Source organism: Phymastichus coffea, unplaced genomic scaffold, assembly GCF_024137745.1.
Source record: "Phymastichus coffea isolate CEN01 unplaced genomic scaffold, Cenicafe_Pcof_1.1 PCOF00025, whole genome shotgun sequence".
NCBI classification, from domain to species: domain Eukaryota; kingdom Metazoa; phylum Arthropoda; class Insecta; order Hymenoptera; family Eulophidae; genus Phymastichus; species Phymastichus coffea.
Genome location: NW_026706836.1, coordinates 2,435,951 through 2,448,865, shown reverse-complemented (window position 1 = coordinate 2,448,865; position 12,915 = coordinate 2,435,951). Strand labels below are relative to the sequence as shown.

Here is a 12,915-nt window from a genome sequence, read left to right as displayed (position 1 = left end):
GCAATGACGTTTAATTCCTGAGGTTTAAGACGTCCACGGTCAGTTCACTCCGATGGATAATGCAGTTTGTCCTATCTTTCACGGCGACGCACGTTGGGACACTTCAATCGCAGTGGTCTCTGCACGGCTACGAATCCATTCATCCCGGCCCACGTACTATTAATCTCTTACATTGTATTCTTTGACTACGGCGAACTCTATCAATTTCAGGCTGACATCTCGCGTCTCTGAATGTTGAATATTAACTTATAAACAAAAAAATTCTCAACTTCAATTAATAACTTTAAAATTATGATTTTTAGGATAACGTGTAAATTTCAGAAATTCATCGGAAGTGGGTATCTGATAAAATATAGCAATATATTTTGTGTTGAAAAGACGTCTTAATACGAGGGTCGTTTGAAAAGTCGGTGCAAAGTCAGAGAGATGGCGCTACTAGTGCGTATCAAGGTTATTTTCAGTTAGTAGCATCTTGGAAAAGCACACACCAAGTTTCAGTCAGATCGGCCAATTACTTTGCGTTTTACATTCGTTTCAATCAAAGAAATCGAGTGGTTGTAAAAAAATGGACGAAAAAGAATTTCGTGTACTGATTAAACATTACTTTTTCAAAGGTAAAACGCCTTAGGAGATTAAACAGAAGCTTGATAAACATTATGGTGATTGTGCACCTTCGATTAGAATGGTTTATAAGTGGTTTCAAAATTTTCGAAGTGGCCATATGAGCACAAAAGACGCTGAATGTTCTGGACGCCCTGTTCAGGTTACCACTTCAGAAATCATTGATAAAATCCATGATATCGTGATGGCTGACAGAAGAGTGAAGGTGCGTGAGATTGTTAGTATCATAGGCATCTCGAGCGAACGGGTACATAATATTTTGCACCAACATTTGGACATGAAAAAGCTATCCGCTAGATGGGTGCCGCGATTGTGCTCACGATTGACCAAAAACGAGATCGTGTGAAGTGTTGCAAGAATGGTTTGCAGCTGTTCCAGCAAAATCCGCAAGACTTTAAGCGTCGTTTCATCACTGTAGATGAAACATGGATACATCACTACACTCCTGAGACCAAAGAATAGTCTAAACAATGGGTTACCAAGGAGGAATATGCTCCGAAAAAGCCGAAGACAATTCCTTCGGCCGGGAAGGTTATGACGACTGTCTTTTGGGATTCGCAAGGAATAATCTTCATCGACTATCTGGAAAAGGGTAAAATCATTACAGGCGAATATTATTCATCGTTATTGTATCGTTTGAAAACCGAGTTGCTAGAGAAACGTCCACGATTGGCCCACAAAAAAGTCCTCTTCCACCACGACAATGCGTCAGCTCATGCCTCAGCAGTTGTGGCCGCAAAACTGATGGAGATAGGGTTCCAACTCGTTGCACATCCCACCTATTCTCCAGCCTTTGCTCCATCGGACTACTATTTGTTCCCTAATATGAAAAAATAACTGGCAGGGAAAAAATTTTATTCAAACGAGGAGGTGATTGCAGAAACGAATGCTTATTTTACAGACTTGGACAAATCCTATTATTTGGAAGGGATTAACAAACTAGAACAGCGTTGGATGAAGTGTATAAGCCTAAAAGGAGACTATGTTGAAAAATAAAAAAAAATTATTAAAAAAAATCAAGCAGTTTTTATTTTTGCGCGGACTTTTCTAACGACCCTCGTACATTTACTTTGGGTAAAAGATTTGAAGTAAAATACGAAAGCGTGAATCTCTCACGAAGTCAGTTAATCATCAAGTTTAAAAATGCACAATGTGCACATAATAAGGTGATAAAACTGATTGCTTTTAATTTGGAACTTCAATTTTTAAATTCGTCGGAAGTGGGTCTCTGATAAAACATAGCTAAATATTTGTTTTTTATAATTTGTCTAAACCGGTTTTGAAGATTATTGAAGATTTTTAGTGACGTTGAAACTGGATTAATGTTGAAATTGTGGCGAGCTTGACGAACCGAGTTCTACGTTCGAATACGAATTCTTCGTTCGAAGCTGAAGTTACCGCAGCATAATTGTTTTGTTACTATCGCATTAAAAAAAGTGTTTTATTATTTTTCTCAACAGTCGTTGTTTTGACAGCTCCGTATAAACCAATTATAATAACAGCTAATTATCAACATCAGTCTCTATACATTAATTCTCCTCATTGGTGACCCCGACTACAAAAAATAAATACTACAAAGAAGAAGAATGATATTCCCACGTGATGACGAGGTTGAAGCAGCCAACATTCGTGCGCAACTCGATCAACTTCGTGCCGACAACGAGCGGCTCGTTCAGCAACAGCAGCAGCAACAACAACAGCAGCAGAATGGAACGCTTGCAGCAGACCTCACAGCAAGCGGTGCGCTCGCCCAGGCTAACCTCATCCCTGCGCCAGCAGTTCATCGGGTTGCTGTCAAGCTACCCCCATTTTGGTCCGATCGACCAAGCATGTGGTTTGCGCAAGCGGATTCCCAATTTTTCATCTCAAACATCAACAACGAAGTAACGACATTTCATTATGTTGTTTCGCAATTGAAGACGCGCGTTGCTGTGGAAGTCGAGGATATCATAAGCAATCCTCCTAACGAGACTCCATACACATATTTGCGCAGTAAACTCATTGAGCGCCTGTCTGCTTCAGAAGAGCAGCGCGTAAAGCGTCTGATTAGTGAGGAGGAACTCGGCGACCGCAAACCCTCGCAGTTCCTTCGCTATCTTCGCACGCTCATTGGCACGACGATCATCCCGGATAACCTATTGCTTCAATTCTGGCTCCAGCGCCTTCTGTCTTACGTCCAGGCGATCGTCACTGCGCAAATAACTGTTCAAACTGCTTTGACCCTCGATAATCAATCCGAAATCGCTGACAAAATTATCGAGGTATCACCGGCAACTCTTCTATCCGTCAGAGCTGCATCTTCATTAACTTCCTTCGAGCAAGAGTCGTCGCATAGCGCGCTGATTTGCGCCATCGAGTCTCTGAGCAAACAAGTCGCAGAGCTTTCGATGCGCGATTCTCGCAGAAATGAGAATCGCAGCAACAGTCGTGGACGACGTCAACGCAGCCAATTTAGGCAAGACTCAGGCTCTGATTCTTTACGCCTCTGCTGGTGTCATCACAAGTTCCATGACAAGGCTAAGAAGTGCATCAGCCCGTGCAGTTGGAAATCGGAAAACGCCGACGGTAGTTCGTAAGGACGGCGTCGAACTGTTTGTTTCCGGGGAGCCGTATCTTTGTGACGGATCAGACATCCAATCGAAGTTTTCTTATCGACACTGGCTCTGATATTTGTTGTTATCCTCGTCGTTTTCTTCGTGAGCGTTTTTCAGCCACTAATTTTGACTTGATTGCAGCAAACAGTAGTAAAATTAAGACGTACGGTTTCCTCCCGCTCTATCTCAATTTTCGTTTGCGAAGAGAATTCAAATGGAAGTTTGTCATCGCTGACGTTGATGTGCTAGTCATCGGGTCCGATTTTCTGTCGCACTTCCATTTGCTACCTGATTGTCGTATGAAGCTTCTCGTCGATGGTACTACTAATTTAAAAACAGATGCTCAAGTAAAGAAAATTTTTCAGCTTAGTGTCAAAACAGTTGATTTATCTTCTTCACCTGAATTTTCGCACATACTCGCTAAATTTCGAGATTTGACTCGTCCTTGCGGTAAACATCGTGACATAAAGCATGAAACCGTTCATTATATTCGCACTACTCCAGGTCCTTCAGTCTCCAGCACTTTTCGACGTTTAGATCCAGATAAACTCAAGATCGCCAAGCAGCAATTCAACGATATGGTCGAAGCTGGCACAGCTCACCCCTCATCGAGTTGCTGGTCGTCGCCGTTGCACTTAGCTCCGAAAGGCGAGTCGGACTGGAGGCCTTGCGGTGATTATCGTCTTCTTAATCGTCGCACTATTTCAGATCGATATCCGGTTCGGTATATACATGACTTCACGTGCAATTTAACCGGCAATATATTTTTTTCAAAAATAGACCTCGTATAAGCTTACAATTAAATTCCTGTTTTTAAAGACGATATTTACAAAACTGCTATTTCTACACTTTTCGGACTTTTTGAATTCCCTTTCATGACGTTTGGTTTACGTAATGCTAGTCAAACGTTCCAACGTTTCATGGATGAAGTTTTATCCGGCTTAGATTTTTGCTTCGTATACATTGACGATATTTTGGTTTTCTCTCATTCCGTTGAAGAGCATAAACGACATCTCAAAATTATTTTTGAACGTCTTTCTCGTTACGGAATTGTGGTTAACGCATCAAAATGCATCTTTGGTGTGCTAAAACTCAGTTTTCTCGGATATATTATATCTTTTGATGGTATTCAAGCTCCTGAAGAGCGCATCACGGCAATTCAAAATTTTTCTTTGCCGGAAACTGCGCAGGACTTACGACGTTTTCTCGGGATGTTGGACTTCTATCGACGATTTATTCCTCACGCATCAGAGTTTGAAGCTCCTCTCCACGATGCCATTAGTAACCCCATTCTCAAAGGCAAACAAAACGTACCGTGGACTCAAAAACTTGAAAAAGATTTTCAAGCTTGTAAAGATTGTCTTTGTTCGGCCACTCTTTTAGTCCATTCTCGAATTGACGTACCTCTTGCTTTATTTACTGACGTTTCGGATTTTGCTATTTGCGGAGGTCTTCATCAATTTGTTAACGGTTTTTGGCAGCCCCTCGCATTTTTTTCAAAAAAATTGACCGCTAAACACAAGCAGAGTTACCGGCGTATTATCGGGAACTCCTTGCTATCTACGAATCAGTTCAACATTTTCGTCATTTTCTTGAAGGTCATCACTTCACCATTTTCACTGATCACAAGCCTCTAATTTACGTTTTCGAACAAAAACGTGATAAATTACCTCCTGTACAACGTAATCAGGTCGCATTTATTTCTGAATTCACCACAGATATTTAGCATATTAGCGGCGCAAGCAACATTGTTGCAAACACACTTTCTCGCGTTGAGGCAATTTCCAAACCTTTGGATTACGAGGCATTGGCAAGATCTCAAGAAATATATGAAGAAATCAAGACTTTCCTAAACCAACCTACATCTCTCCAACTCAAAAAGATCGAAGTTCCTGGGTGTCAAACACTGGTATATTGTGACGTTTCTACAGGTAAAGCAAGACCTTTTCTCTCTGCTCCATTTCGTCGTCAAGTTTTCGAACAGCTCCACAGCCTTAGTCATCCAGGTGCCAATTTGACCGTTAAACTTATTAGCGATCGTTTTGTTTGGCCTTCCATGCGTAAGGATTGTCACAATTGGGCTCGAGCTTGCTTGGATTGTCAACGCTCTAAGATCTCACGTCATGTGAAGTCATCTATTGGCACTTTTGACCTTCCAGCTCACCGTTTTTCGCACATGCATGTCGATATCATTGGTCCTTTGCCTTCTGTTCGTTCTCTTTGGTACTGCCTGACAGTCGTCGATCGTTTTACTGGATGGCCGGAAGTTTACCCTCTTGAGAACATCACAGCGGAAACCGTCGTTCAAGCATTCTTTAACTGTTGGATTTCTCGTTTTGGTTGTCCTGAAATTATTACATCAGATAGAGGTTCACAGTTTACTTCATTTTTATTTCGTGCTTTTGACAACTATTTCGGCACCAAGCATAAGCATACCACCAGTTAGCATCCTCCAGCCAACGGGCTCGTTAAATGTCTTCATCGACCCCTCAAGGGTGCTATCATGGTTCACGCTGATGTCAATTGGGTTGATGCTCTTCCACTTGTCCTCCTTGGCATTCGTTCTGCATTCAATCCAGATATTGGAGCTTCATCTGCCGAATTTGTGTTCGGGGAACCCTTGCGTCTACCAGGCGAGATGTTTTCATCCAGCGTCCCTAATTCCGAAGATATTCCAACTTTTCTTGTTGCAATTCGTGAGCACGTGGCTCGTCTCCGACCTGTACCAACTTCCGGACACTCGAAACCTGGTATATTTGTTTTCAAAGATCTCGAACACTGCACACACGTTCTGCTAAGTGAAGGGCCAGAACTACGATCTCTTCAACAACCATATAGAGGCCCTTACGAAGTTATTGAACGTAACGATAAAACAATGACTCTTAAAATCTGCAACAAGCCAATTACTGTTACAATTGACAGAGTGAAGCCTGCCTTTATCTTGAACGATCAAGAACCTCCACCGATAGCTACAGCTGATTCAACGTTACCAACAGTTTTTATATCGTCGCCGAAGCCTACATTTTCGCCTACACCGCCAGCATCAGAAAAAGTGGTTACCACACGATCTGGAAGAATAGTGCGATTTCCAGATCGTTTTCAACTCTGAACCTTCTCACTCCGCAGGGGGGTGGTCTGGCAAGCTTGACAAACCGAGTTCTACGTTCGAATGCGAATTCTTCGTTCGAAGCTAAAGTTGCCGCAGCATGATTGTTTTGTTACTATCGCATTAAAAAAAGTGTTTTATTATTTTTCTCAACAGTCGTTGTTTTGACAGCTCCGTATAAACCAATTATAATAAAAGCTAATTATCAACATCAGTCTCTATACATTAATTCTCCTCAAAATGAATGTAAATATTTAAGAATCGATTTTGGAAAAAAATACGCATCAGATTTTTTCCCAAGTCTGTCATCTCCGAAGCCCATTTTTTCAAACTATGATAAATTTTTTCTCGGGAATTTTTATTATTACTTTATTATGTTTTTTCATAAATTAATGATTACTTTGAAGAAAGAAGAAAGAAAGAATGGTGAATTTTTAAAAATAAGTACAAAGTTTTAAGAAAATATACATAATTTTAATTCTTGTATTACAGTATAGAAAAATATGAGAATGAAAGAAAATGACAAAAAATACCTTGAAAGTAAATATTATTCGTTAAATATTACGTTAAACGTTATGTAGTAGCGTAAGTAATCTAAATTAATTTTGTATGATTTTTAACAAAGGCTTCAAAGATTACACTTAATAATATTGGATTATTGGCTATGATAAATGAAATAAGAATTTATAATTTTGCGCAATTGAGATTACACTATGTTAAGTGTATTAGAAGCTATTTGTACCCAAAAACCGCCAAATATAACCGCCAAATTTTTCTGTTTTCAAAAAGTTTCAATAAAAATATACTGTGATGTTCGTATCACTTATAAATAAAATAATTCAAACTCTCGTAATCTAGCTAATGAGTAAGAATTTGTTTCCAATGATTTTACTCTAATTGTCAAGAAAATAGATAAATAAATCAAATGTAATAAATAAGTAAATCAAATATACATAAGTAAGTGCAATATTTCGAGGAAAGTCAGACAATGCCCTAGTTTCTTATGGTGCGAATTGTCCCATAAGCAGAGCTAAAGTCTTTCTTTGATAGGATATAATTCGGCCCAAGTTTCTTATAGCGCGAGATGTTCTATAAGTCGAGCTCAAAATATAAGGAAAGGATAGTCTTGCTTAGTTAATCACAATGAGAGAAAGAACTTAGGTATTAATCCAAGTTTATTCAGACTCATGCGTTCACCTTGCAAGGCTAGAAGTGAATGCTAGCCTATGCAAAGGTGGGCCTATTTATACACAGATTTTCCCGCTTATTTTTGCAGGAGAGATTTCATCGAAAATTCGAGAGACATTCGCGAATTTTGAGAAATGAGTTTTCTTAATTTACAAGTACTTTTAATACTATTAATAACCATTAATATTAAGTTTTTAACACATGTAAACTTTACAGAATTTGTTATTTGTTGATTTTATACAATATACAATTATCGCCAATAGTGTCGTCAAAAGTTATTAACTAATAAAGTTAATTAACGTGATATTACAATATTTACAATAGATAATTATTAAATTTTCATATAACTTTATAGTTGATTAATTTTGGAAGTATTTTCCAAAACTCATTATTTAAATTAATTAATAACATTTGAATTATGACTAATTTTTCATATTCGTAACGGTTTTTTCTAATCTTAATATGCAATTATTAGATTAATTATATAAGATTTCTAAATCATAAAGTTATCATTATCAAGTATAAACTTAATATTTTCGTTCTATAAATAGCTTATTGTTTAAATAAATTATTAATTGTTTATTTACTAATAACAGTTATTATTTAGCTGTTATTAATGAAACCAATTCTTACTCATGTTCTATGTTTATCCACTTTGCATATGAATTATTGATATTCATTATTATTTCATAATTGAATGAGATTTTTGTTATAATATTATTAATCTACATGCTAAAATCTATATAATCGATACTTTGTTATATTAAAATTATCTATAATTGACATATTTTTCTGTTCTGTCCGGAATGAACGTCGCAAGGCCAGTTTTGGCCAAATTTATTTTGACTCACTGCATAACAGGAAGTCGTGACGTCACTCGAAGAAAGTTTACACTGGTTTCACCTAAGGGTCAACGATTGTCCATTAACTTGTTTTCTGTTTTGCTCCCTGTATTTTGAATGAATTAACAACACTTTTGTTTTCTTCTTTTGTATTCTTAATTTTGCTACCTGTTACAACTTGCTTGGTGACGTCAGCAAACAGGCCACTACGTTCTCTGCAGGCTTTAAGGGGGTAGGCATTCCTTGGCGAGCATGATGGTGGAGTGGGAGACGGATTCGAGGCGCTCACTAGAGTTGATACGAGAGACAAGCGAGTTGGCGGGTCAGTTCTGTTCCTGCTCACCGGCGGATCGGTCATCTTCACTTCCGGCTCTCGCCAATACCTCCGTGCGGTCTCACGAGTTTATAAAACGTTATTTTATTTGATTATACAGTGCGGTGACTTATCTCTCCTTACTATGTAACCGTAAAGGTGAATAAAATAGTTATTTGGAACAACGGCGGTATTCCTCACATCAACGACCCTATCACCCCTCCATCAAACCGGCCCTTCTTAGCGAGCGTGATTTCCCTAGAAGAAGCAACTCGACTAAAATCATCTCGCGAACATTTTCTTAATATCATAAATCATTGTATCTATGTCTATTACTTTGTGACGTCACGCTGTTTATTTTGATTCGACTCTTATTTGTATACAGTCGCGTAAACAGTGAGGTAGCGCCGCTTAATGTATTGTTTTAAATAAACAGATAGATACGTTAGACTAGTTGCAGTCATTCAGTGATTTAATAAATAGCTCATATATAGGACCGTTACAATACCTTTTCATTAGAATGTCCTATATGAAATCTTATCCTTATAACCAGCAAGATTGTTAACCTGTTATGTTTCTCTTTCTCTCTATATTATCTAATAATTATCATTATCTTTTCTTTATGTAATCAATTGTTAATTACTTATGTATATATCATCTGTATCCAGACTCTGGCGCAAGGTAAGTGAGAGAAGAGAGGAGATTCGTATATGTAGCGATACGCGTGATATGTAAGAGCGTAACAAAGAAAAAGAGCGAGGAAGAGATATATATATATATATACACCGCGAACTTTTAACCGCGTGCGCTGATTGCTTAAAAACTGATGCACCGCCTGAAGAAAGAGCGAGGCCCGCGAAAGAGATTCTTCTTTGTTTTGTCCTACAAATGTGCACATATGTCCAATAAAAATTGATATAGAAAGAGTCGATTGATCTAATAACGTTAATTAGAATATCCAAGAGTGATAGAAAGCAACCACTGCGTCTACACTTATCGTATGGAAGTATGCTGGGAGCAACATTGATCAGCGAAATCGAGGGTTAAATGAAGTGTACAGAACAACAGTTATAACGTGCGTTTGTGTCGTGTGTATTCGCCTCCATGAAAACTATTACTAGGCATAAAAGCGTCTTGTATTCCTGGATCGTTTTTTAAACGTTTTTGCATCTGTATGTACTCGTTTGATTGTCTCTCTCTCTCTTTCTCTCTCGCACTGTTTGGCATATTCTCTCTCTCTCTCTCTCTCTCTCTCTCTCTCTCTCTCTCACACACACTTCACTTATGTTGCTCCTGCCTGATAATTCTGATTCATCTGATTAAACCAAAGCTCAATACAATTATATATTTATATATTTCGTAAGCTTATTCTTGTATATTATACTATATGTGCATACCGGCATATTTCTCGTTTTTCAGTCAACGCAGCGTAATCACATCGTTCCAGTCGTCTAGCAAAAGTCTCGAGCCTAATCTGCAGATCCATCCGTACATATTCCTACTTTATAATGCACATTTTATGTTAGCGTGGTGAAGTAGACAGAATCTCCGTTATATTTCAATGTTAATAATTTTACGTGTAAATTATTTTATCAGCACAGGCATTATAATAATATTATAGAAATAATAAATAATATAGGTTCATAATTTATAGATTTATGATTAAATAAAATTAAATTTGAAAAATTCATAGGTATCAAATATTAAAGAATTTATATTAAAGAATAATTTAAAGATTTGGATATGTTATTTAATACAGCAAGTAAATTCTACCTAAAAGTACAAGCAACATAATTCAGTTTTAATTTTATGATAACGTTCATATCTCCATTTGAATAGTATCTGATATTTTTGATAACTTTTTCACTACAATAAAAACTTTTCTTTATATCCCATAATTATAAGTGATGTGGTATACTGATATTTCCTTGCAATTTATGGCATAGTACTCATTTATTTATACGTTTGTAAAATTCTTTACTCATACATAAAGGATGTATTTCTTTCAGGTCTGTAACAGATCCAAGAGATGGAAAAAGAGTAGCTTTGAAAAAATTGCCAAACGTTTTTCAAAGTTTAATTAGCAGTAAAAGAGTTTTTAGAGAACTGAAAATGTTATGTTTCTTCAAACATGAGAATGTAAGATCAATTTTCAATACTTTAATTTAAATATATTATTAATCTCTACTCACCAATAAAATATAATTATTAAATATTCTTGATATTTCACTGGTTATATTTAAATGTATAAAATACCTAATACAACTATAAATGAAATCCCAATAATGGTATAATTATTTTGTCACTTGTGATGGTAAATTAATAGTTTTGTGTTAATTTGAATTTAATAATAATATATCTTCTGAAAAAAAACATATAAATAATGAAAACGACAATATAAGACGTAAGACGTAAAGATATTCATTTAGTTAGTGAACACCTGTGACCTAATTCTACTACTCAAATACGAGGGTCGTTTGAAAAGTCCATGCAAAGTCAGAGAAATGGCGCTACTAGTGCGTATCAAGGTTATTTTTAGTTAGTGGCATATCTTCGTAGAGCACACACCAAGTTTCAGCCAGATCGGCCAATTACTTTGCATTTTGCATTCGTCTCAATCAAAGAATTCGAGTGGTTGTAAAAAAATGGACGAAAAAGAATTTCGTGTACTGATTAAACATTACTTTTTCAAAGGCACAACGCCTCAGGAGATTAAACATGAGCTTGATAAACATTATGGTGATTGTGCACCTTCGATTAGAATGGTTTATAAGTGGTTTCAAAATTTTCGGAGTGACCATATGAGCACAAAAGACGCTGAATGTTCTGGACGCCCTGTTGAGGTTACCACTTCAGAAATCATTGATAAAATCCATGATATAGTGATGGCTAACAGAAGAGTGAAGGTGCGTGAGATTGCTAGTACTGTAGGCATCACGAGCGAACGGGTACATAATATTTTGCACCAACATTTGGACATGAAAAAGCTATTCACTAGATGGGTGCCGCGATTTTGCTCACGATTGACCAAAAACGAGATCGTGTGAAGTGTTGCAAGAATGGTTTGCAGCTGTTCCAGAAAAATCCACAAGACTTTAAGCGTCGTTTCATCACTGTAGATGAAACATAAATACATCACTACACTTCTGAGACCAAAGAATAATCTAAACAATGGGTTACCAAAGGGGAATCTGCTCCGAAAAAGGCTAAGACAATTCCTTCGGCCGGGAAGGTTATGGCGACTGTCTTTTGGGATTCGCAAGGAATAATCTTCATCGACTATCTGGAAAAGGGTAAAACCATTACAGGCGAATATTATTCATCGTTATTGGATCGTTTGAAGACCGAGTTGCTAGAGAAACGTTCACGATTGGCCCACAAAAAAGTCCTCTTCCACTACGACAATGCGCCAGCTCACGCCTCAGCAGTTGTGGCCGCAAAACTGATGGAGATAGGGTTCCAACTCGTTTCACATCTCCCTATTCTCCAGACTTGGCTCGATCGGACTACTATTTGTTCCCTAATATGAAAAAATGGCTGGCGGGGAAAAGATTTTATTCAAACGAGGAGGTGATTACAGAAACGAATGCCTATGTTACAGACTTGAACAAATGTTATTATTTGGAAGGGATTAACAAACTAGAGCAGCGTTGGATGAAGTGTATAAGCCTAAAAGGAGATTATGTTGAAAAATAAAAAAGATTTATTAAAAAAAATCAAGCAGTTTTTATTTTTGCACGGACTTTTCATACGACCCTTGTAATATAAATATTTCAGAAATATCTCTTGTAGACTGAAGTTATAATCCTTCATGAACGCTTTCTTTCTTAACTGTAGTATTCTGAAGAACAAATATAAGAAGATTTTTGTGACTTATATACTATACAGTTAGATTTTTATTAAAAATAATACTTCGATAGGTTTAATTTCGATTCTTCGATGCTTAGACTTATTGTATAATGAAACTAGATCAAGTATTACAGCCAACCATTTATAATTACGATTTAGCGAGAACTGTTTCTATATCTTACTTTTCAAAATTCTATTGAATTGTTCACATATTGATGCTTTTAATTTAGTGTATGTAGAATATATATAAATTTTATATTTGGTCATTAAACTTTCAAAACCTTTATTATAAAATTTACAACCTCTGTCAAGACAAATCTTCTTCGGTACTCGTTCTTTCACAAATATAGATCCCATAGCCTTTGTAACGTCTTTACCAATTTCCTGTTTAACTGCAACGTA

General features: G+C 37.0%; 2 protein-coding genes across 7 annotated transcripts in view; one reads left to right on the top strand and one right to left on the bottom strand.

The window, feature by feature from the left end:
- Positions 1 to 12,915, top strand: part of LOC131675535 (serine/threonine-protein kinase NLK) — a 709,408-nt gene that overhangs the window by 115,460 nt on the left and 581,033 nt on the right. For all 6 annotated transcript variants that reach the window (XM_058954550.1, XM_058954551.1, XM_058954552.1 and 3 more), the window contains one exon: positions 10,674 to 10,803. In XM_058954550.1, the coding sequence (XP_058810533.1) occupies positions 10,674 to 10,803 (130 nt within the window). The remainder of the gene's footprint in view (positions 1 to 10,673; positions 10,804 to 12,915) is intronic.
- The window catches only part of LOC131675536 (uncharacterized), a 488,580-nt gene that overhangs the window by 97,343 nt on the left and 378,322 nt on the right, over positions 1 to 12,915 (bottom strand). The gene's annotated exons all lie outside the window — the stretch shown is intronic.